The 25,467-nt window shown below is 41.2% G+C and overlaps 1 protein-coding gene across 1 annotated transcript in view; it reads left to right on the plus strand.

Moving 5' to 3' along the window:
• The window catches only part of cntn3a.2 (contactin 3a, tandem duplicate 2), a 34,569-nt gene that overhangs the window by 3,277 nt on the left and 5,825 nt on the right, over window positions 1–25,467 (plus strand). Inside the window, exons 2-22 of the mRNA XM_056385437.1 lie at window positions 1–116; window positions 815–950; window positions 4,251–4,426; window positions 6,089–6,184; window positions 6,368–6,571; window positions 7,438–7,540; window positions 7,900–8,084; window positions 8,935–9,071; window positions 10,250–10,379; window positions 10,865–11,015; window positions 11,375–11,502; window positions 12,796–12,965; window positions 14,346–14,463; window positions 18,543–18,701; window positions 20,991–21,140; window positions 21,286–21,356; window positions 22,055–22,289; window positions 22,806–22,915; window positions 24,289–24,475; window positions 24,761–24,873; window positions 25,054–25,222. The exon at window positions 1–116 is cut by the window's left edge and continues 22 nt beyond it. Of these exons, the coding sequence (XP_056241412.1) occupies window positions 62–116; window positions 815–950; window positions 4,251–4,426; window positions 6,089–6,184; window positions 6,368–6,571; window positions 7,438–7,540; window positions 7,900–8,084; window positions 8,935–9,071; window positions 10,250–10,379; window positions 10,865–11,015; window positions 11,375–11,502; window positions 12,796–12,965; window positions 14,346–14,463; window positions 18,543–18,701; window positions 20,991–21,140; window positions 21,286–21,356; window positions 22,055–22,289; window positions 22,806–22,915; window positions 24,289–24,475; window positions 24,761–24,873; window positions 25,054–25,222 (2,983 nt within the window). The 5' untranslated portion in view covers window positions 1–61. The remainder of the gene's footprint in view (window positions 117–814; window positions 951–4,250; window positions 4,427–6,088; window positions 6,185–6,367; window positions 6,572–7,437; window positions 7,541–7,899; window positions 8,085–8,934; window positions 9,072–10,249; window positions 10,380–10,864; window positions 11,016–11,374; window positions 11,503–12,795; window positions 12,966–14,345; window positions 14,464–18,542; window positions 18,702–20,990; window positions 21,141–21,285; window positions 21,357–22,054; window positions 22,290–22,805; window positions 22,916–24,288; window positions 24,476–24,760; window positions 24,874–25,053; window positions 25,223–25,467) is intronic.

Below are 25,467 nucleotides of genomic sequence, written 5' to 3' on the forward strand. Positions count from 1 at the left end.
AACACGAGTGCCATTTCAAAGCTTATTGGATGAAAGTCTCATTTGCCCTTGGCTGCCAAAGATGACGTTGCTATGGAAACAGCTTCTACTATTATCAATCATCGACCGTCTGGCAGGTAAACCACCTTTTTATATGAGTAATGATTCTTTCACGTTTGGACATTTACACTTGCAGGATGGTAGCTGAAGAGCAGAAAATTATGTCAGTGTCAGGGATGATAGGATGGCCCGGGTTTAAAGGAACACTCCTCAGTATTGACTTCAATTCACAACACACACACAATACTCTCAGTCTTCCCCCTCACTCCCCTGTGGTTGCAACCTGATGGAGAAACAACACAGCACAAAACACAGACTATCGCTTCTGTTACTTAGAAAAATACATTTGTTAATAATTTTCATCATAATGAAAAACTGATCCTCTAAATGCACAACAAATTAAAAATTATTTAGCATACAGTGTGCAACAGTTTAGCAAAGGAATAATTAACAAATCATATTTTTTTTTTTCTCCTCTGTCACATGAAATTGGTTTTAATTAGTGGAAAAGCAAAGTTTCCACTTTTGCAGTGACAGAAATGGTGCCATGGTTCAGCTGTTGATTTCATTCATTTGGAGGAACTTGCGCTTTGCAGCACCATAAGATAAATTCAAAACGTAATGTCCTGCCTGCCATTTTTAAAACGTGTCTGCCTGTTAGGCCCTTAATGTCCTGTTTCCTCCAGGGGAACAGGGAATTCCGGAGGCTTGAATCTGTCAAAAGTGGCACCTTTTCTCCGTCTTTACGCTCAGGCTGCTACTGTTTCTCTCACAGACTGTCTGGACAGTGGATCATATCATGGTCCAAGATGGAGGATGGAGCCAGGTGACTTGTTCATTCCTGTCGACTCCATAGAGGAAGAAGCTACTCTGACCTGTGACGCTAAGGGGACACCACCTCCACAGTACAGGTACTTCAAAAATGAAGCATGTAGATAACAGTGTGACTTTTTATTTTGGTTAATATTTGAATGAAACAAGTGAAGATGTGGTTTACAAATTGATAATCTCAAAATCTGTCTGAAAACTGGATAATAATAATAACACATGCAACACCATCTTATTGCTGTTCTTCGAATGAACTTAGAGCCACATAATCAGCAGCTCAATGGCGCCTTCTTTCTATTTTTCGCCTCTCTTTCATCACTGATAGCATTTGCGGAGCTGTTAATATCACAAGAATACCTTGTTTAATGTACTGTGATCAGTGCAGGAAATGTAACTTTTGGATGCACTGGGACATAAAATCTGTATGAAAAGCAGTTTAAAATGATCTGCTTTAAAAAAAAAAAAAAAAAAATGTGGACATTCTTTGGTGTAAATCTTGCATAACCAAAATATACATAGAAAAAAATATATATATTCTTCATATTGCTGTCGGCCTCACAGCTTCCCACTCATGCAAAGCCCATTTTGGTCATTTACAGTACTGTTAAAAAAAAAAAAAGATTTGCTATTCCAAGATTTTATTTTTCATGTGGAGTAGCTTTCTCTCTCATTCATTTTCTCCAAATTAGAATGAAATGCATACAGAGACTCTAAGCAGCGGTGTCAGTATGGCTTTACTAATTCATATTGACTAACACGCTGCCAATCTGCCTCTTGTCTCGTCAGATAGATGGTATCTTAGTGACACACGTGCAGCATCTTAATGATCGTCTCCTCTTTAGAATTAAAATGCCACGAGACCAATGCAGGTTGCTAGACACCGGTTGGCACCAACAGGCATTGATTACAAGCGTCTTTGGCGTTCAACGGTGGAATTACTGCCGCAGAGACGACACAGATGAGCTGAATGATAGTGGTGGGGAGTACTTACACTCATTATTTCAGGCTTTTCACATTCCCCGCCTAAGACCAGGTATTTCCATGTACTGATTAAAGGTGAGATGAGCATGTTTAATGTGGTGTCTTGTCAAACTGGCTGTGCTAGGCTCTGCATGCCCTCAGCACCTCTCTGGCTCCTCTCTTGAAGTGTAAATGGGCTCACACTGCTCCCACCCCCTTCTTCTCTTTTTTCCCCTTTTCCTTTTCCTCTGCCAGTCCTGTCACTCACAGAGATATGAGACTTTCATAGTACACACACTGTAGCAGCATAATAACTCATGGGAGAAAAAAAACCACATCTCATATGGAAAAGCATCTTCCTCACAGCGGGCCAGAAAAGTGATGCAGTGTGAGTTTTTTTTTTTTTTTCCAAATCTAAAGGTGACTTATCTAACCTTTACTTGACCTGAGCTTTGGACTGCAGGATCATCTGGAATACTAGAGTTTCTCTGTTGGTTAGACGGTCGGACAACATGTGTTCACAAAATGAGCCTCGTGAAAAGTAATTCAATTTTCGTAGTTGCTATTCAATCATCGCACCACTGAACAGCAGAGGCAGAGGTGAAGATGGTGGATAAAGAGCTGAATGTATGCGAATGTACACAGGCACCTTAACATGTATCACTAACACATCCAGCCGGTTAGATATTCATCATACAGAGAGTCTTTCAAACTTTATTGCCTGAAGAAGTAGAGCGATTTATCTCAATGCATGCAGTGACACAGCTATCATGTATAATTGTCTAGAATGCAGCAGCAGGCACTCACTAACAGTCAATGGTTTGGATATGTTCTTTAAGAAATTATTTTGAAGGTTAGACTTGAAAGCCTTTGGAGGGTTGGCCATTATGGGCTCCACGTCTTTCATTTCCACTTAAGGAAAGCAGAATAGAAGAAGAATGTGGCTGAAGGAAAGAAAATGTTATTTTTTTTATGCTTTGAGAAAAATGATGAAACATTCTTGAAAAGTGCTCTGTCCTTGAACCCATCAATGCTCCATTTTTGAATAGCATTTAAAAAGAGATGGAGTGTTGCGGTGGCAGAGAATGAAAGTCTTTTCTCGCTGAATAATGGGACTTGTTTTAATCAATGAATTAACCTCATGTTTTCAAGAGTTCTTTTAGGTGCTTCATTTATTTGATAGCGCAATCTGAACCTGCTGTGCAAAGTATTATTTCTTCTTTTAAATTCCCACGCCTGCTAAGTGTGGGAAGGATGTAATAGAAGGTGAAAAGGAGTGTAAAAGGCATCCTTTGTTACATCAGCCCACTGTTACCTCTTGCCAAGTGCTAATGTTTTGTCCTAATGAGAAGTCAAAGGTGGAATAATGTCACATTATGAAAATATAATGTGACAGAGAAGAGGTGATTATGGTTAGACTGATGATAATATCTGGGATGGCTCCTAAAACCTTTATCTTCTGCTTCCCTTAAATAGCAGAGGACAGCTTTGTGTATGATACTCTAAGATTAAACTTTAATGATCCCTGTGGGGAAAATGGGATAGCTGCTGCAGCAAATAGAGTTAGAGTAAAATAAAGAAAAGTATAATAAAAACAGAAAAATACAATATAAAGAAGAGATTTGCATTTTAAGGGTTATAGAAGGACCAATAAGACTAGAACGTGCAAATTAAACAAATGGCGTAGACATTGCAGCATTATGGACTAGGGGATTATTAGAATATAGGGATGAAAAATATGCAGAAGTGTGAAAGGTAGAAGCATAAAATTACCAATAGCTTGCATTTCATGAATATGACAGTTGATAAAAATGTACAACGGACATACATTTATGAGGGAAATCATAAGAAATCAAGTTACCCTGTTTGACTTAAAGGTCCATATTTTACACTTTCCCCGTGTTTTATTTGAAGTGTTGATCCATAAGAAGATATATTTGTGTTTTTAAGAATCAAAAACCATCTCAATGTAGTTTTACATCTCCTTTCTCAGACTTTAGTAACAACAAGTTGGTGAGCCAATCAGAAGAGAGGCAGAGAGCATCCTCAACACTCAAAAGAAACACTCAAAGAAACCAAATCCTGCAAGGTTGAATAGTGGGTCCAGGTGGGCGGCGCTTGGGGCATGGCTGTGAGCAGTGACTGCTTTGTTGTGACATCACAAAGTTACAGAAGTCCTGATGGCTGGTTTTAAGGTTCAGCTTCTGAATACAGGTGTGCATTTCTCTGTGGACTGAGCGCTTTGATACTTTCACTGTGGTTTCCTCAAAACCAGCACAGATACACATTATATCTCTCTAACTTCAAGTGAGTTACTACAGTGAATCGTGTTCTCCACTCACCTCCTGTCAGACCACCTTGGTGGGTAGAAAGAACTGGAGGCTGCGTATTGCCATGGACTGATGGTGTCTTTGCCCTCACAGATGGTCATTGAATGGGACTCACATAAATCTGGGCCTGGATCGCCGGCGGCGTCTGTCTGGGGGCAACCTCATTATAAGCAGTCTGGACCGCCAGCAGGATGTAGGGCTGTACCAGTGTATGGCCTACAACACTGTAGGAGCTATCCTCAGCAGGAGAGCAAGTCTGCAGTTCGCCTGTAAGTTACAGTCAGAGTTTGTCACTTTTTTTTCTTAAGAAATGGCATGAAAGTTTAAGTGCACTTAGCAAATAATGCAGACGCGCAGTAAAACCCACTGGGTGATATTTGCAATATTTATCAGGGTGCTGAAACATTGGTGTGAAGCTACATTAAATGTTAAAGTAACATGGGAGCAGTTGTTGTTTACTTTCGGTCATACATGCAACCTGAGACTGACTGCTTCACCTTGTGTTGCTTAGCTCCATCAGAAGTCACTGGTGTTTCTCAGGGTGTACTCTCGGGTAAAGTACTCAGCCAAATTGTGTAAGCAGTGTTTGAAGAATAACTTAATAAGGGCTGATGCCTGAGCAAACATTTACTTTGACTGGAACATAATATGCCGACGCTGCAATGAAAAAGATAATAAGAGTAATGCAAATGAATAAAAGCTACTGTGCATTTATTAAAACTGCATTGCCACAAAAAAACTGTAAGTTATTCTGTATATAAACTGTGATTTTTTTTTCACATCACACATCTCTGGTAGTGAAACCAGTAAACACCTCATATGAATAAAGAGCTAAATACTTACTATTTCTGTGCCATTCATTAAGGGCTCTTTTCATGCAGATAACAACAAAACATCTTTTCACACCTTTACTTGATGTACCAATGCAGGTATATTTGGTTTTGATGGACAAGCTTTTAAGATGCTGAGATTTGTGGTGCTCAAAAATACTGACAAATGATATAAAAAAAAAAAAAAAAAACTCAACAACAATAAGTCTCTGCAGGAATAATGCCCTGGTTACACTGGGTAATCTACAGACCGGGCTGATAAGAGTTTGAGATATTTTCATCTACAAATGAAGAAAGTCCCCAATGCGCAATGATTGCAGAAGAGTCTGTGAATTACACTGAGTAACAGGGAGATAACCTGCGAGGCTCGATAGGCTTGTGAGCAAGTGGAAAATATGTATATATATCATGTATCCTGTCACGATTAACGTGCACTGGAAACCACAAGTTTCCACCAAACGTATATCAGTGTTAGCAAGAAATGTAGTTCATTTAGTTTTTCGTTTGTTCTGTCTCAGCATTATACGGATGTGATGTTATTGGATCATAATAAGCGATGGCCTCCTTTTTTTTTTAATTGACAACAGCTTAAGTTAGGACCCAAAACATTTGATTTTATTGTAAGTAATGTAAAATTAATATGGTACACAACAGAGACAGAGCAGTCGCTTCGCACTGCTTTATTTGCGAGCTGCAAAGTAAACTGTCAGTTTGGCCATTTAATATGAGAGTATCTGTGTCACCCTATGTTTGCATCATGTCATCTGTGAACTTCACAGAGACGTGTCACAGGAGTCATCGTCATCTTCCCATGTCATTTACATTCACATCTAATGTCTCATTTACATCCCGGGTTGAAGTTTCCGATCCGTCTTTTGGTCCAGTATTTTACAAAAGCCCTTGAAACAAAGCTCTCCTCTGTCTCACCCGGTCTCACCCTGTCTCTCGCTCGGAGATTGTAGATGTGCGATTCCCATGACAGTTTCCTTATAGGCTTGTGTCAGAGTCTTGCTGAAAGCTTTTACTCAGCTCTGTTCCACTCTTGATATGTGAGATCCTGCGGTGATCACTCTTTTCATTTTTTTTTTTCTCTTCCCCCAGACTTAGATCATTTCAAAGTCCACACCAGAAGCGCGGTGTCAGTCCGAGAGGGACAAGGAGTGGTGTTACTTTGTGGAACGCCTACTTCCTCAGGAGGTAAACTCTCCGGCCTTCATCTTAACCTCCAACACCTCTCTTGTTTAAAGTTCTAGTGAGGTGTTTTGACAAGACGAAAGCGCAATCTTAGCCTTTTTTGTAATCGCTTGAATTCTCTCTATCGCCTATAATATCATATTGTATCAGTGATCTGCTTCTCTGCGTCCTCCTTTTGTCTTCCAGACCTTACTTACGCATGGGTCTTCAATGAGTACCCGTACTTTGTTCAGCAAGACAATCGGCGTTTCGTCTCCCAGCAGACGGGAAACCTTTACATCGCCAAGGTGGAGCCCTCCGATGTGGGTAACTACACTTGTGTGGTGATGAACAGCATCACAAAGGGCAAAGTTCACAGCTCACCTACGTCTTTGATCCTCAGGACAGATGGTAAGACGCAGCTTCTGGCTATGATGTGACAAGTATGCCTTTCAGTCGTGTATTGAAGACCTTTCCTTTTAAGGCGGCTTTAATCATCATACTAGCATGAGTGCTCTTTGTCCTGTCGTGCCTCACTGTAGTTGAGTCATCGAGTGCTAATGCCTGTAAGTAAATAGTTGCCCCTCAATGTAGGCCAGCAAACAAAGCACCCAAATCTCTTCTTTGCTGACTTAGCTTTCTTATAATTCGCATTCCCTTTAAAAGCTTTCCCTGTGCTTTCACATGAATTCTCAGCGAGCCTGTTGTTCTATTCTCTGTTATCCTTTCATAGAAAGAGTGAATAAAGATTGCCCATGGAATGAATTAAACATAAGCCATACGTCACTGGACCATTACATTGAGTGTTCTGGTGGCTCAACCAGTTAGTTCCCACTCAGTGTACTGTACATGTAGCTGCATAAATTTAGATCCCATCGCATCACTTTCTGATCCCGTCTTCCCTGAATACTGATATATACAATGAAACAGCAGAGGTTGGGAAATGCCCACTCAAGCTTTGATATAATAGATAAACAGCCAGATAGATAGGAAAAAAAAAAAAAAAAAACAACAACAAGATTTCACATATAGTCCGTCTATTCCACCAAGAAGAGATTTAAATAATTCCTTGCTGGTATTTCACTACACTCTGGTGGCTGCACACTTAAGTGATGTACTGCTTTGAGTTTACCCACGAGAGAATGTTTGCTCATGTGTCTTTTATTTCTCCTCTGTTAGTTTTACAGTGTTACTGTTTGGTCCATAATGCAAGCCATATTGCTTGTAAGTCATGCATAATGGAAGACTGAGCAAGTACTTGTGCTTACTCTACATAGGAGTGATGGGTGAATACGAGCCGAAAATAGAAGTTAATTTCCCAGACAATGTACCCGCCGCAAAAGGATCAACAGTTACGCTGGAGTGTTTCGCCCTTGGGAAGTAAGCTGGATTCCTTGAAGCATGTTTTTAATCTTCTGCTGTCTTTCATTCCAGACAAGGAACCCCCGGATTTCTATATAGTAAAGTTACTGTGGCAATTATATTTCTTAGAGTGTGGCACCGAGCGATGATTGGTCTGAAAGCCATGTGAGACGGCTCTTTTTGTTGTTGGATTGGGTTAACTCCGAACCATTCATCTGCAAAAAAAAAAAAATACAGTGAATTGGCTTCAAGCTCCATCAGACACTTTATTGCAGGATTATAACAGACACCTGCAACCTGTGCGACAATGTTAGAAGTTCAAAGCGGCTTGTATCAGAATCTCAGCTTCTCGGGTTTACCCGCTCTGTCTGTTCCAGCCCGGTCCCAGAGATCACCTGGAAGAGAGCTAACGGCGTTCCCTTCCCCAGCAAAGTCAAAATGAAGTACTCGAAAGCCGTGCTGGAGCTCCCCAGCTTCCAGCAGGACGACACGGGAGGGTACGAGTGCGTGGCTGAGAACAAGATGGGGAAGAACACAGCCGCCGGGCGACTGGCCTTCTATGGTACTTTTGTTTCTAACGACGACACAAAAGAATTACAGATTGTGAAAATGATTAATAATTGTGTAAAATATTTGCATTGGACAAAAAGTTCCATCCCTCCTCTTCTGGATCTCATGCTTCTGCTGTGACATTAAGAATTGCTCAGTGTAAGGTTAAGAATCGTAATTAGGTAATTTGATAATTCAGCTACGTGTTACAGTATATACATAGCCCGGAAAATGTCATTACCTTCTTCCCGTGTAATAAGCTGTGTGGGTTTTAATTTTCCTGCGGTTATCACATTTTGGGCTCTTGGCTGGTTTCAGCTGCTGTGTTTTCTGTGAATCTGTGAGAGAGGGAAAATGACACTTGTGAAATTGAACCTGATGGTATGTTGAGTTCCTGCGAAGTGAGCTGCGTTTATTATGAGCACGACTCTCCAGCCCTAAAAATTCCCGAAAAAGCTGTCAACGTGCAAGAGGTAAAGATAGAAGGAGATGTGTTGCCTGATGGGAAATTGACAGGGGTGATGTTTATTTATACACGGGAGAATGAAGGTGACAGGTTGGGGTCAGCGGTGACGTCGGGGGTGCACTTCGTTCACCGCCACCATGAGAGATTCCTGCTGCTGTGTGGTGCAGTGTTTTGTGCTAATCTGTAGTAACCGGAGGCTGCTGACACATTTCAGTGATGAAAATGAGCGATACCCTACATTCACTCTTTCTTTAAAGACGAACACATCCGTCTAACGCTTTCTGATTTTCACTGATTTGAGCTGTCAAAATTTAATGAGATAATTATGCTCCCCTGAAAAATCTGCCCTCCTGGTTCGTGTCAGATATTTCACTGGAGGATATTTCTGTGTCCTCAGCCAAGCCTCAGTGGATCCAGACCATGAAGGACACGGCCCTGGCCATAGAGGAGAGGCTGTACTGGGAGTGTCGAGCCAATGGCAAGCCCAAACCCTCCTACACGTGGCTGAAGAACGGCCAGCCGCTCCTCTCAGAGGTAAATTACTGCCTGTCTTCCGCCACCTACCAATGTTTCATTTTAAAGACTAAATCTTCAGCTTCGGGTTCATCCTTTCATTTTTAGCGAGCCTGGCGTCAGACACATTGCTGTTTTTTCCAAGTGCAATTCAGAGTGAGATGAGGAGAGAGTGTAAACATCTTGCCGAGGTGCGCCAGTGATGAGACATGGATGTAACTGTCTCTCATTCTGCTCCACCTTGGCAGATTACACAGTTTTAGAGAGTGGATCAGTGTAGTCCCCAGGAGATTGCTCCATTTCATCTGAATGAAGTCAGTGGTTGCTTTTCATTATTCATGGTGCATGTTTAAGCTCCTCCAGATTTATGGACAATGGGCTTAATCTACTGTGGAATACACTGTATATGGCAGCGCACCTTACTCAGGACCACCGCAAACACATGTAGTGGTGTGTATTTTAAACCTGGCTGACTGTAACTTGCTGCGGAGATTTATTTTCTCAGCAGCAGCGTAATAATGCTCAGAGCGAGACATACTTCTTTTAAATTAGAATGCAAATATAACCTGTCTGATTTTATTATTAAAAAAGACATTTTTAAATGTCATTCTTTAATTTGATTTTAATAATATGTTCTCTGTTGAAAGGTTCAGAACGTGATTAACATTCTTGCCATTAAAAGGATAGTATTGTGGTTTCGGTTTCAGATATACAATATATGGCTTATGGCAAGAATACAGTTATGTAGATGTATATACTTAAATTAAAATGATATTGAGAATGAATGTGAGACCTTAATCCTTTATGATGTGTTTATATCTATATCTGGATGGATTTACGGGATTATATACGGCTTCAAAAACCTAAAATATAAAGTTTTCAAAAATCTTTACATTTTACACCTCAAACAAAATCTATCATGCATCAGGAGCCTTAGTTTAGCCACTCAGACACAAACAGAAAACTATAAAGACTAGTTAACATGATGGTGAGAGCCAGCACGGCTGTATTTGGAAAACAAAAAATGCGTTTTGTGCTCTGACTGTTTCATTCGCTGCAACATAATCCTGATTTGATCTATGCCTATTGACAATGCCTCTAACCCAATCCAATGCTTATTGAGCTCTGCCAAAGCACGCTGAGTAAAGCAAAAGCTACCCTTAAGCAATAATTGCTTTCTTTCATCCTTTTTTTCACAGGACAGGGTCCATGTGGAGGATGGAGTCCTGTCGGTGTCAGCGCTGACACTATCTGATGCCGGCATGTACCAATGCGTGGCTGAGAATAAACACGGCGTCATATATTTTGCTGCTGAACTAATGGTTTTAGGTAGGATGGCATTTATCTCTCCCTTAAGTCCTCAAATCATTGTTGCCAAAGACTCTTAAAGGTCATCTTACTGTCATTCTTAAAGGTTGTCTGGATTAACAGATAATGGGGTCAGCGAGAATGGTTTTGTGGGGTCAAACGCATTTAAAAAATATTTTTCCCTTCATGATATCATGATTTACCTTGATGTTATGGTGAGGATGGGCTGATAGATAGAGGTAGAATTCCCAGTTGAACAATAAACATAGTCTTTTACAGTAAAACCAATTAAAAGTTATATTATTTAATCCATTTAATAGATAGAAAATGGAGTAGAAATTTTCACACCAGCGATTTGATTTTTATATCTATTTAATTCCCATTGCAGATGTTTAAAATGTCTGTCTCCATTACTTTACGATTTGATTCTCCCAGATCAAACTGAAGCTCGCCCTGTGAGATTTGCTGCAGTCTTGTACTAAAGTCAGTTTACTGTTTCCCATCAGCCTCTCCTCCAGACTTCACAGGGAACGTCCTCAGAGCTTTGCTCAAAGCCAAGGCAGGAACTACAGTGACTTTGGAGTGTAAACCCCAGGCCTATCCCATCGCCAGCATTTTATGGAAGAAAGGAAACCTGCCTGTCCACACCAATGACAGGTAATGACTGAACTAAAAAGCAGCTGCAGGTGTCCTGGGAGTTGCAAAAAAACTGATGGCTGCTCAAAATACTGATGTTAGTGAACGCACATAAACAAATCAGCATTTTTTTTTTTGTGGAGATGATATCAGAGCAGGTGCATTGTTTATCCCAACTGAGCTCTTTTCAGGCTTCATTTGGTCTAATAGATCAATATTCACCGCACACGCACACGTTGCTTAACTGCTAGATTTCCATGATCATGCAGGACGCTCACGTGAAGACAATTCCAGAATCAGAGTCTCGCTAATGAGAAAGTGATTCTTTGTTTTTAGACGCTGGATTGTGAACTGCTGTCTTTGTTTGTACACTCCTATAGGATCACACTTTCCCCAGACGGAACGCTGAGGCTCGCCAACGTGAGCAAGTCCGACGCAGGCAGCTACACGTGCTTCGCTAGGAATAGATTTGGCATGTCGAGTACAACAGGAAGGCTCCTTGTTACCGGTAAGCTCCACTATTAAACAGCAGAATGTTTGTTTGTCCCACTTAGTAAGCCGAATTTATCGCTCAGTATGGAATAACACCAGAGAGAGCTGCTGTGCCGCGAGGACTTGAGTCAATAACTGGGGGCTAGAAAACATAAACAGAGTTTATGTTTCACTCTGATAAGTGTGTCAAAAATGGAGTTTTTGGATAATTAAGTAACAACATTAAATGCTTTCAGATGACATTTCTAATGTCATTTTTGTTGATTTATTTATTTGAGGGTGTGTCTTGTGTGACCAAAGCTCCCCTGCCGTGTGAAACAACAAACTCTTGTCTTTCAGGTTCGCTTTATATTGAGTTGTTTTGTCCGGCTGCATTTTGCAGCAGCTGCAATAATGCACTTGGAAAGTGTTTGAGAAAATACTCGATCATTGTTTTCCTCAAAGCAGTTGAAACAACCAATTTACTGCAACAAATGAAAGTGCTCTGAGTGGAAGCAATGAAAGCATTAGTGAGGAGGTGTTACAGATGCTGTTATTGTATCGAGCTGCGTGTTTTCTAGTGGAGTGATCGTTGAGTGTTCTCCGGGATTCTTATACTGTAGGTTTTATTAATGTGTTTAGTGCCATTGTTTCCCGCTATATCCGCTACACACCGTTTTTTATTTTCTTAAATTACTGGAGTATTTTTCGAGGTCGTGATGCAGTCGGCGACACAAAGCCCTGACCCAGACACAGTTTATTAACAGCTTAAGATCGCTTTTTACATGTCAATTTCTACTCCTTGACAGTCAATATAAGGTAAGAAGTGAGAGCACAAATCCTTCTTCTTTATTTGATTCCAGCAGATTCATTATCTTGCGTTTTGAAGCACAGCAGACTTAGTCAAATGATTGCTATAGTAGGCTTTGAAGCAGCGCCCCTCTTTTTTGTTCTGGATGCACGGAGGAGCCCATTACATGAAGTTTTATCTGATCCACAGTGTATTGTAATTGCTATCAGGATTTCATAAGATTATTCTAGCTGTGTCAGCCTGGAGTATTAGGCCATATTAGTGGTGGCAGGCTGTATGTTATCACATTATTCCACTAAGACTTTCATGAGACCTTCCTTTATACAGATAACACCAGCACTGCCTTTAACTTAGTGCATTACAGAACATGTTCTTGTGTTCCAGCAAGTGTCGTGTCACTTTTGTGCTTCTATTTCAGAAAAATCAGGAAAGGACTGCTGCTGCTCTCCGTGACTCTGGCAGCCGCTCTGTCAGAAATGACTCCTTCTCACACTTTGTTTTTTTTTTTTTTTTTTTCAGATCCAACCAGAATCATCCAGGGGCCAGTGGACATGGAGATCATTGTGGGCGAGAGCATCGTGTTACCGTGTCAGGTCACCAGCGATCCCGTCCTTGACGTTTCTTTCTCCTGGGCCTTCAACGGACAGCTCATCGCCAAGGGAGACGGTCACTTTGAGCTAGTGGGTGGGGTGAGTGACCCGCCGTCATTCTTCTTCAGAACGTGCAAATGGGCAGCTGGCACTTCTTCCCATCTTGCTTCATTTCATCCCTGCCAATAGTTCAAAAGGACAGCTTGCGGTTCGACATCATGGTATTTCTTGGAGAGATTTACAGTGGCTAGTGCACCGGAGTTGGTGTGATACCGTCCTTTTCACGATTCTAAAAAGTCTCCTTGGAGGCATAATAAGCTGAGGGAATCTGTGGAGGGAAGTGCTATTAGATCATTCAGTCCCTCTAAGCCTCCAATTGTACTTTTCTGAATGGAAACATGGCGGCTGCTGTGTCAAAATACACCTCCTACATAAAAATCATCATGTAGGTAATGTGTTATTTGCTCTGCCATTGTGACAGGTTGTCATCTGTCTGAGTACACTTCTCCTACTCCAGCTCAGCCTTCTGTAATCTATTTTCTAATACTTGGGCTGGTCTTGAATTCTTTTCAAAATCCCACTTTGACATAGCCTGCTGCACTGCTCCTCGTAACAGAAAGGGGATACACATCATTAGAGGTGTCTTTTAAAGGAATGAAAGCATGGCAGAGCCCCAAATGACAAAACACTTTCAGAACACCCTCACACCCTTTGAGATTAACCATTCTTCCTGTGTGTGTTTGACTGACAATGTTCTTATCTGAAAAGAGACTCCTTCCCCAGAAATGCTAGAATGTCCCCAGTCCAAAGAGATTATCAACTTAACTTTGCTGCTTCAAGGAATTTAATTTCCATAATTAAACCGCGTTGGCTCTACTGCCGCGTTTCCCTGCCAATGCCAAGAGAACAATTTCACCACTAATTTTCCATTTGCTGCTTACGGGTGTCCTCTCAGATGAGAATCTAGAGGGCCTTTTTTTTTTTTTTTTTTAACTTCTCCAATCAAGCAAAAACCGCAGTCTGAACTCAGTTGTAATAGCATATTTGTGTAGTTCCCTGCAACAGGTCTTGAAGGTCATGGTGGTGACCTCTGCAAAATTCAAGTAAAATCGCAGAGGCCTTGTTAGACACAAAGACTCCATTTGCTGAATACAGCTTTTGTGAATTCTAGCCTTGTTCCTTTTCATCTGAGCTCATCTCGAACAGCTGCTTGTGACGCAAAGGTTTATTCTTATTCAGAATTTTTTTTTTTGAACTGTTTTGCTTTTACGGCTTTGACTGCAAGGGGGGGGGGGGTCAAGCGATGTGTTTAAAATATCTTTTTAAAAACAGGCTTGATTTTCCTCTGCAAAGTCCCAGCTAATGTTTCTGGCACCACTATTTACTGCACCTTATGTATGCTTCACTACATTCTTTAATAAGCTGTCACAAGGTCTGTTATCTTTCATGCTACATAAAGCTTTCTTTTCTCCTCGGTAGAGAACAGCAGGAGATCTGATGATCAGGAACATTCAGCTTTACCATGCCGGCAAATATATCTGTGTGGTGGACACGGACGTGGAGAGCCTGTCAGCTGTGGCCGTATTGATTGTGAAAGGTAAGAAACCTCCTTTCTGCTCTGCAGGCACTAATTAAAACAGGGCTTACAGCCAGGGTTGTTGTTGAAGCTTCCTCTTTTAAAATAGGAGAATTTAAAAATGCAGACTTAACTATATAGTGGGTGATACATTTAACCACAAAAACAACAGTGAATTAATTTTTGTCTGTAGTCTGGAAGGGTTACCAAATAAAGCTGTGTTAGAGATGTACTCGGAGACATAATATGGATATGCTTTACTGAGAATAAAAGGAATGCTGACTTTCGGGACGTATAATGTTCACTTAGGCTTTTAAACTGAAATGGCTTTTGTTTCAGCCGGTGATTGCACTGCGACCGAAATGCCCGTATCCTCATGAAAATCTTTCTGGAAATCATCAGAATCCACAGTTTTTATCTCTTGCTTATTTCTAGTGGAAGTCGCTTGATTACATCAAATAGAGGAAGCTGGCTTGTCTTTTATATTGCATCAAGGGAGTGAAGAAGTTGATAAGGCTGTGGGAAATAATAGGAATATCGGCTTTGATTTTTTTTTTTTTCTCTCTCTCTTTTTCATGTCCAATTTTCAGTGTTGCTGCAATGAACTTGACAGTGGGATGTTTAGACGCCTGTCGCTGCTCACTCATGCAGTATGTATAGCTCCGGAGAGACGCAGTTGTAGAGAGCTACGTCGTGCAGAACAAAATAGAACAACTTTTGCTATATGTTTGAGGGAGTGGCAGCTTCGTCTTTATGTGCAGAGTGAGAGGAGGGATGTTTCTGGCTTTGATCAATACACCAAATAACCCAGCAAATTGACACTACGCAAATATGTTAAATGTCAGACGAGGTGAGGGATGATTTCTGTGTCAGGATTTGAAAAGGTTGGATCCATATCTTTGTCTTGTAAGGATACCCACCAGTGATTCAGCTTGGCATGTTGAAGATCTCCTAGGCAAATGGCATTAATGGTAAGTGCTCCTTTCCAAATGGCTGAGGACTAAGTGGAAATAAGCCTGTTTCTCAAGTAGCAGCAATATCAAGGCCCTGGAAATGGATTGCCCTAGTATTGACTGGAGAGAAACTTGTCTGTGACTCAGATTGTGCATTATTTACACTCCCTGCTCACGGCAGCTGTCATGGATGTCTCATTGCTTGGATCGAATGGCTTCAAATGTTGGCCGGCAAAGCATGAAGCTGAACAGAAACCCAGTCATGGAGGGGAAAGTAATCCTTTGCTTGATCGCTACTGCAGAGCTCTAAACAACGGACAGTGGTCACATGTCGATTAGTATATTGTTTTCCGTTCTAGCAGTTGGCATTCCTTTACCTTTATACCCGTGACTCATAAAGGGCACAGGTTAACACTTTGAAACAATGTGCAGCACTATACCAAGCACCCAACATACAAGCTCTCTTCTCACCAACCTTCAGTATCTACCCTTGTAGAGTTACGGTTTTATTTTTCCAGGTTGTGCCCAGGAAATACTTAGTTCCTTTGATTAAGAAAAAGTCTTAAAACAATGTAAGGAGAAACGTTATTGTATATGTCATTATTAGGATTGTGAAATCATTCATGGATCAGAAAAGAATGTTAAAACAAACAAACTTCTGCTACACAAATTTAGATTTTTTTTTAAATTTTCTTTCCTTTTGTAAAAGAATATTGGATAATTTTACCTTTTATAATTTAATTTTAACGATGTATTTTATTAGATATGTCTTCATATTTGTAACATCAAGTCTTTATTTGTGAAGTAACTGTCAGATGAATGTATTTTCCTCTTAACTGTAGTGAAATAGAAGTAACAATTGGATAAATTGGAAATATTTAAGTAAAGTACAAATTGTACTAAGACACAGTTACTCTTCACCACTGACAGTGGCACATCTTTTCAGAAAAAGTGTCTCTGTCCCCGGCTGGATAACTGACAGAACATGCTGTTTTCATCTGAACTACTTCCTACCAGCTGTCCCGTCTTGTGTGGATTATCCAAAGAAATGGTGACAGTGAATCTGGAAAGCGATGTTACTGTTGAATTATTTTAAAATGTCATTTTTCAAAGCTGGTAGAACCACCGACAAAATTTCCATCCACCCACGTTTTGTGTTTCTTTTTTTTGAGGTGGAGAAATCTCTGACATTGATTGGCTATAAAACCTGGACAAATGAAACAAAAACTGTCTGTATGACTGTAAACTGCTACATGCTGCGAGAGGCAGGTGAGGAAACATTTAAACAGAATCCAATGGCTGCATTCACTTGTGCTCAAAAACATTGCAATTTTAATGTTATGGCAACAGTGTGAATAATGCAGGACTCATTTAACTGTGAAAGTGCTTACGTCAGCGTGATGCTTTCAGCTGCAGCTGAGTGTGATTGCAGGAGATTTAAGATCGCAGCAACAGCAACTATTAGTGTTATTGGTCATAGACACATTATTGCAATCATGTAATATTAACTACTGATAGTAGCTCAGTAATTCTGCTGGGTGCTATTTCCAATGTTTCCAGTTAAGCGCCGCTCTTCTGCAGCACTGAAGGTCAATGATAATCGCTCCTGACACAAAGACTCTTGAGTGATCAATCTGGGTTCTTGTTTTTTTTTTTTACAACGGCAGTGGAAAATGTTTTGGATGCCACTCCATGATGTCTCACAAACACTCCGCTGCGTGGTGCCGGTTATAGAGAAGGTCACGTTATACGAATAACATGGGGGTTATTAGCATTCAAACCACTTGATGAGCACTCGTGCTTGTTTGACAGTTGCATCATCGTCGTCAACCTGGAAGACGGTGGGTGGAGAAATGCACCTCACAACTGGCCAACACAACACTGTACAACCATGTGTTTCATTATCATCACTTATATAACATACTCTTGTTTAGATTCATGTCTGACGTGTGTGACTGCGTATTTGACAAATTTGGATAATATTCAGTTCGGATCAAAATAATAAGACTGTGTCTGTAAGTATACAGACATAGTGCGGCCAGATATTAATTTGCTCTGTGCCAGGTTCACAATAAAAGCTCAGACAGTCTGTCCATATTAATAACAGATTATTTGAACACCCTCAAGACACTCACAGAACCCTCTTGCCTCCCTCAGCCAATGAAATATAATTAAGAGGATAAGGAATTGATCCTTGATTGTGTGGTCCATTAATATGTATTAATGAGGCCAGTGTATTAAAGGTTTTTTCTTCTTTTTTTTTTTTATCAAGAGCCGCTAATGAGTTTTACAAAGATCAATATCTCTAAAGCCAGGGCTTTAAGGCCAAATGTATATGGGCAGCACATTCAAGACTTCTGTAAACAAAAAGCGTAGCTCAGCAGCTCCTTGTTCAGCATGTGTCTATTTACACATGTAGTGTAGCAGGTACGTACCGCATGAACCATAAATACAAAATCAGGTTTTTTTGTGTGTGTGTTTCCAGCGCATTGATTGTTTGTTGTTTATTAATAATTAGAATATTTTCCTTCAGATTGGAAACCTCTTCAGAGCCGGTGCAGAGCTGGGGGTGTTATTATTCTGCGGTCTGTCTCACAGCTCTCTTGTGGTCTATTATTTCTGATGAGCTGACACGTTCATTAGAACAGGAAACAGTAGATGAGGCTAAAGTAAAACATCACACCGCCTAATTGGTGGGATAATGAAAATAAATGATAAAACTCTGGTTTTTCTTCAGGGCTATGAGGTCCTTTTTCATATTTTACCTTTTAATTCGACTCCCTGCGTCTACTTACATCTGCTGTTTCGTCGATCACGTACCAGGAGGACCATGGAAGGGAAGGCTTACAAGTTGGATAAATCTTGAATTTACTTTTCATTCTGTGTGAAGGGCATTATTTCACCTCAAACTCAAAGCTTTTCAGAGATGTTCCTCTTGTGCTTTTGCACAAGAGGAACAATAAACAATAAAGGCTTTGAACTAAGCACAACAAGCTGCAGTAGTAATATGGTTTAGGTGGATGCGTTTATGCAGACGCATAGACTGTTCCAAGTTTTCATTCCAGTATGCATTAACATCAACACTGTGTAGTTTCGTCTGTGCCTCTGCATGTACCTCACAGTGTCTGTTTCCTGTGATTGAGCCAGGCCCCCCCAGCCCACCAGACTCCGTGACGGTGGAGGAGGTGACAGACAGTACGGCCCAGCTGACCTGGAGCCCCGGCAGAGACAACGGCAGCCCCATCACCAATTACCTCATCCAGACCAGAACTCCCTTCACTGTGGGCTGGCAGAGGGTTAACACAGGTAGGCAGCACTGGGAGATGAATTTTCATCTTATAGCACGTGTGATTAACCTGACGCGACAGATGGTTTGTTACGCAGAACCATCTGGGAAACTGTTTGGAAAAGGGCAAATACTTGGCAGGCGATTGGACGACCCATCTGTCTATCATTTGACGTAGAGAAGAGTGTTGACAAAGAAGTACAACACAACAACAAGCCGCAGTCTGAGGAGCTTTGAAAGATGGCTAGTAGATGATTCCTAATGCCTTCGTGAGGAAAATAGGTGCATAAAAGGCACCGACATACCAACAGCGGCTTCTCTGTAGCTGCCAGCACTTCCTCCCTCATATGATGCTGATTGGTCCGAACCGCTGTGGTTTGGCCACGAGTGAATAGCTTGGAGCCTGGATTCTTGCTTGTGAGAGATCCAGCTGCTTGGCAAGGTTAACAAGTGATGTTTTCAGATAATTCATGAATAGTAATTCTCTTCCCCTTCGGCAGGGAGGTCAGAGTGTAGGGATAGCTACAGACCAAAGTCTCTGGAGATGGAAGGGATTCAGGGTCTCACTCAAGAGAGCGAGGGGGTCAATGTTGCTGCTCTTACATGATCTCATTTAAACCACTTCAACAACCTTTAAACCTGGTTCAGTCAAAACCAAAACCCTCTGCTCAAGCCAAGTGTGATGACATCTTGAATACATGTGCGTGTACAATTTCCTGGGGCAAATGCATCTGCCAAATGAATGTAAGGTAATGAAGTGTTTTTTTTTTCTTTTTAAGTTTATTTGACAGGGGTACTGCGTCTGATTAAAGGAAAAACAGAAGTATAAATGAGCCTAAAAGCTCTTTTTTTTTATCTGCCATCCCTAACCAAATGTTAAAAAGGCATCAGACAAAGAAAATGGCATATCTCAGGAAATTCATATACACAACGTTAAAAAAAGCACACAATAGTGCAGTACTTAACCACAAAATACATAATGCCACAATATAACACACAGTAGTTAGTTTCAATCCATATTTAACAAGAAAGAAAGAAAAAAACTAGTTAAATCTGCTATAACCAATATATATATATTAACAAAGGCTCACATAACTGTGTTTGATGAGGAAGAGGTCAGTTGTAATGATGAACCCAAAGATAATGATCACCCAATTCCTCAGTTCCCCTAAACTCTGCAGAGTTTTGTCATGTCTTTGAACTCATTGTTTTGGTTTTGCAGCCCACAACTTAACTGTTTCGGTTCAGTCTCACCGTCTCATCATTAGCATCATTTTCAGCAGCAGCAAGCAGCTGTTTTCAAGAGGCAGATAGCACACAGCTAACTCCCCTAGAGTTAGTATCAAAGAAGGCACTGTTATAGACAGCAATGCTCACTGCTAACCCTTTTGCCTTACCTCACCTCACCTCACCTCACCTCACCACACCTCACCTCACCTTACCTTACCTTACCTTACCTTACCTTACCTCATCTTACCTCATCTTACCTTACCTCACCTCACCTCACCTCACCTCACCTCACCTTACCTTACCTTACCTTACCTCATCTTACCTCATCTTACCTTACCTCACCTCACCTCACCTCACCTCACCTCACCTTACCTTACCTTACCTTACCTTACCTCATCTTACCTCATCTTACCTTACCTTACCTTACCTTACCTTACCTTACCTTACCTCATCTTACCTCATCTTACCTCATCTTACCTTACCTTGCCTTACCTTACTCATCTTACCTTACCTCACCTCACCTCACCTCACCTCACCTCACCTCACCTCATCTTACCTTACCTTACCTTACCTTACCTTATCTTACCTCACCTCACCTCACCTCACCTCACCTCACCTCACCTTACCTTACCTTATCTTACCTTACCTTACCTTACCTTACCTTACCTTACCTCACCTTACCTTACCTTACCTTACCTCACCTTACCTTACCTTACCTTACCTTACCTTACCTTATCTTACCCCGCAGCGAGTAGCCATTCCAGCCAGTAGCATCCTCACACTTGCTTGTCACTCTAAGGGTTTATTTTAAGATTTTGATGCATAACACAAGTTAAGGAAGGCAAGTCCTTTTAGGCCGCATGAACCTGAGCATAGACTCAGTTCCCAGTCTAGATTCAAAACCAAAGCTCACCTCGTAATCATCATATCACCAGATTTATTTCTATAATGCCTTTTTATCTTTATTTTTTTAATTTGATATATTGTATAGATTTGGTTCTCTTGCTGTAGTGTCTTTTATGCTTATGTATATTTCTGTGTTTTTTTTGTTTGTGTGTTGTTGTTTGTTTGTTTTCTAGTCCCTGAGATAATAGATGGGAACACACTGACAGCCACTGTGGTGGACCTCAATGCCTGGGTGGAGTATGAGTTTCGGGTTTTGGCCAGGAACAGCGTTGGGGTTGGAGAACCCAGCCCTGTGTCCGTCAAGACCAGGACTGAGGACGCAGGTACAATAAATGCCATTCACTTATTTGACCGAAATCATTAAGTCTATCATTTGCGAAATGAAAAAAAGATTATACCACTACTTGTTTTTGTAAAGTGTTATAGTGTTTCTTATATGGAGGTGTGAACAAGGTCTGTGTTGTGTAGTTCCTGATGCGGCGCCAGGTGATGTGGGTGGAGGAGGCGGGAGCAGATCTGAACTGGTCATCACATGGGAGGTAAGTCATCAGTCTTATGTTCCAGCCTGTTATTCAAAGTGGCTGCAGTTAGTCTTTTTTTTTTCTTTTTTCTTTTTTCTTTTTTTTTTTTTATTCTTGAGTGAGGTGCTTAATATTTCTCGCTAAATCAAAGCACCCGCTCTGTTTGGCCTGTGGGTGTCATAAATTTTGGGTCAATTGAAGTCTGGCGCTGCAGTCGTTGTAATTTCTTAGTTAAAGAGTCTGCATGTAAGGCAGCAGCAATGTATACACAAGCAGAACATTGAAGCTGACAGTTATTGTCACTTGTAAGGCTTGGAAATGTGGTGAATTACTGTTGTTCAGGAAAATCCACAATGCTCAAATCAGGCAATGAAATGAGCCAGTCGGGTAGCTGAAAAATAATGTAGATATCGAAGAAGTCATTAGGTGGCCAAAGCTATCTCATTATTTGAGTTTTCTCATTTCATTAAATGCAGGAATAACTTTTCATTTTAAAAGCAGCACGGACGCTCTGTAATGAGCTTAGATTTCTTTTTAAAACGGCATTTTAATGCTCATTTCATTTCGTCAGGTGGGTCACAAAAGCAATTTGTGGGTCACGCACTTTCTTTTGGCACCATGAGAGCGAGCGGTGATTGTGTCAGCCCAGCCGTAGGGTGAATGTGAATGGTTTGTATATGTTTTAATATCACTATAGTTTTGTGTTTCACTCTCAGCCTGTCCCCGAAGAACTACAGAATGGTGAGAGCTTTGGTTACATCATTGCTTTCCGCGCCTTCGGAGAAGTTAGCTGGACTCACGTGGCCACCTCTGCCCCCGGTGCGTCACGCTATGTGTACCGCAACGACAGCATCGCGCCCTTCTCTCCATTCCATGTCAAGGTTGGCACTTACAACAGCAAAGGACAGGGCCCTTTCAGCCCCGTGGTCACCATCTACTCTGCAGAGATCGGTAAGACAATGAACATGAGTGGGATTTGTGCGAAGCTCCGAAGCTTTTATTTTTGTTTAAAAGGACAGAGATCATGAAAATGATTTTACTGCTTCCACTGTGCTGAAAGTGTGTGATAAATAAAGACACATGCAAGGAAATAAATAATAAATAAAATGAAATCTTTTTATAAGTGAAATAGCATAGAAAACTGGGGGGGGGGGGGGGGTGTAGCACATTCATGTTGGGATATGGTGATTACCTCCAAATATCACCACTCTTTTGAATGGATATGCCAGAGTGAAACCCGGTTGGCATTTAGATCTATGGTAGCTCTCAACATGCTGAGAGGAGGTCAGTCTGTAGTGTAGTGTTGGTCTATTTACCAGCAGCACCTGTGTGTGATGATTCACCCAAGTAGAGATCAACAAGAATGCCGCACAGTTATAAATATAAAATTTGAAGAGATTTGTTCTGCTTGTCTCCGTGCTGTTGGAGGAAGGCAGCAGAGCTCAGTCTCCTGTTGTCTGTTTTCAGAGCCAAGTGGGATGCCAGCAGGGGTTTGGGCCAGAAGTGTCTCAGCCTCTGAGATTGAGGTGAATTGGCAGGCTCTCTCCTTCACCCCTGAAAGGGTTCTGGGCTACGAGGTACATTTTACTCTTTTAAATGGAAATAGAAATCACACACAACACAGTTCACATGCTTGTCATCACCCCTGTTGTACCTCGAAGCCATCACTTCCAAACTTTGCGTTGCCATGGAAATGGCTGTTTCAGCCGGGCGAATGTTGTAGCCAAAATTATACAGTTCTTTGTGGTGACGACAGAAAACATGTCAGAGGGTTTTTCAAGAGAACAAAAGAAAATTGCCTGTCCACATGCTGTCACTTAATGGGATATCATGATACTGAGTTTCATGATAGCCTGTGCTGCTGTACCTGTGCTATAATACCACACCAAAAACCGTCTACTGCTGATAACACTGCAGCACTATGGGGGAACCGATCTTTAGTTCTGTCGTTGTTCTCTAAATAGAATAGGAATTAAACTATTACATTTTAAACCCAGAACCGCTGATTGCGTTCTCTCTCGCCTTCAAAAAGTGGGACAGCCTGATTGCTTCGTCTGCATGCTTCCCACTGAATAATCAGGGTGATCAAAGGGCTTTAATGTAAGACGTTGTTGTTATTCTTTTGCTCAGTAAAATCAAAGATGTTTCAATATTTCCATCTGGTAAAGTAAGCCTTTGTGCCATTTCATATCTGAGCTACCTCAGCAATGTCAACATCAGCAAACACTGAATAATAACCACAAAAAAGTAGATGGTGGAACTTAATCAGTAGTATTACTCTTTAAATGCATATTTTAATTAGTCAGATTTTCATCAAAGGAAAATAAATATTACATGCCATGATGCACAAAGTAGATTGATGTATTATAGTGCTGAAGTGATTACACAATAAGTCCATTAGTTTAGCAACATATAAAATCTTGGTTGTTAATTTTGATAATTGATAAATTGTTTCAGTCATCAAGCAAAAAGCCTAAACCGCTCCGAGCTCCTCATATGTGAGCATTTTGTATTATGTATTATTGCAAGACCTTTTGTATTATTTTAATGATTAATTGATTAATCAAAAAGCAGATAAGTCAGTAGGGTAAATAATGCTTGACTTCCGCCCAGTCGTGCCTCTCTTGTGGTCGTACCTGAGTAATAGTGGAATATTCACAGGAGTTGTAAAAGTACATTCAGTCTTTGTAATGTCAGATTCACTATCCCGCTGGAAAGTTAAAGGAAAGACTGTGATCTCTCTTCAGACGATCCACCCAGAGGCGATGATTTCACAACACCACGTTTCTCTCAAGGCATCAAAAACAACCACAAATACTGCATGCGATAAAATACATGTTGTCAACATACACGTTTTGCTCCAATCCAAAGCCTCATGACAGTTAAATCCACAGTGACATGCTCTCTCTCTCGCTCTCTCTCTCTCTCTCTCTCTCCCGCTCTCAAACAGGTGGTTTACTGGGAAGACGACACTAAACCAGAGACCATGGGGAAGGTTAGGGTGCCTTGGAACCAAACCTCGGTCACGGTGAGCGGCCTGGCGGGAAACACGCAGTATTTCCTAACAGTCAGCGCCTTCAACACAGCGGGCACCGGCCCCTTCCTCCCTGCAATCAATGTTACCACAAAAAAGCCACGTAAGTAGCAGCATCAAGACGCCCCGCTGCTCAGGGGTCTGATTTTATATCCACACTGATTATAATTCAGAGGTGGAAACTCTGAATGGTCTGAATCAAGTCCTTCCTGTGTTGAGGCGTGTTTGCCTCCTCACATCACAGACGTCAGATGGACAGTAGAGACAATATTTATTTCTAATCTCTTATTTCTGCCATAAGAGAAATATGATGATTCCAGTATAATGATGTGACAGTAATATGTTTCTGTGCTGACATATAGAAATGAATTATTTTTATATCATGCAGCACCAGCCCAACCTCCGCTCAATGTTGAATGGACCCTAATTGGCTCTCAACTGTCTCTTTACTGGGAGCCTGTGGTGGCAATGGAATCAGAGTCTGAAGTTACAGGCTACCAAGTGAGTTTTTCTCTCTGCGTGTGCTTCAGAGTCGCATGATTATTCCTGTTATGTATCAGACTGAGTGAAAGCATGGACCTTAACTGTGTGGTGACTCACTCTAAGCTGTCAGGCTCTAGGGATACATATTAACAATGTGTCGACCATCTTGCCCACCCCCCCACCCCACTCCCCTTTTAGCTGTCATACAGGAGACAGAGACACAAAGACGTAAACATACTCACAACAGCCAATTCAACAGCGGAGCTGACCCTCCCCGACGACGACGACGACTACATCATCCACATTCAGACGCTGAGTGAAGGAGGGCTGGGCCCGGCCTCGGATCCCATACGAATCCACCAATTAAGTAAGCTTGTTGTTGAGGGTTCATCAAGTTCAGGCCCTTACAATAAATAAGAATAATATAAATAATAGAATAATAATAAGCAATAGAAAGTTGAAGTAATATTTTCTCTTAAGTTTGGCTGGCTCATCTGGAAAATAAAAGACACAATGACTGCATGTTTCCTGTCTTCAGCTGTCGCAGTGAAATGTGTGGGTGCCGCCATATTCCAGAGGACCGGAGACGAATTGCAAAATTTAAGATAAAGA

The sequence above is a fragment of the Seriola aureovittata genome, chromosome 9 (assembly GCF_021018895.1).
Source record: "Seriola aureovittata isolate HTS-2021-v1 ecotype China chromosome 9, ASM2101889v1, whole genome shotgun sequence".
NCBI classification, from domain to species: Eukaryota; Metazoa; Chordata; class Actinopteri; order Carangiformes; family Carangidae; genus Seriola; species Seriola aureovittata.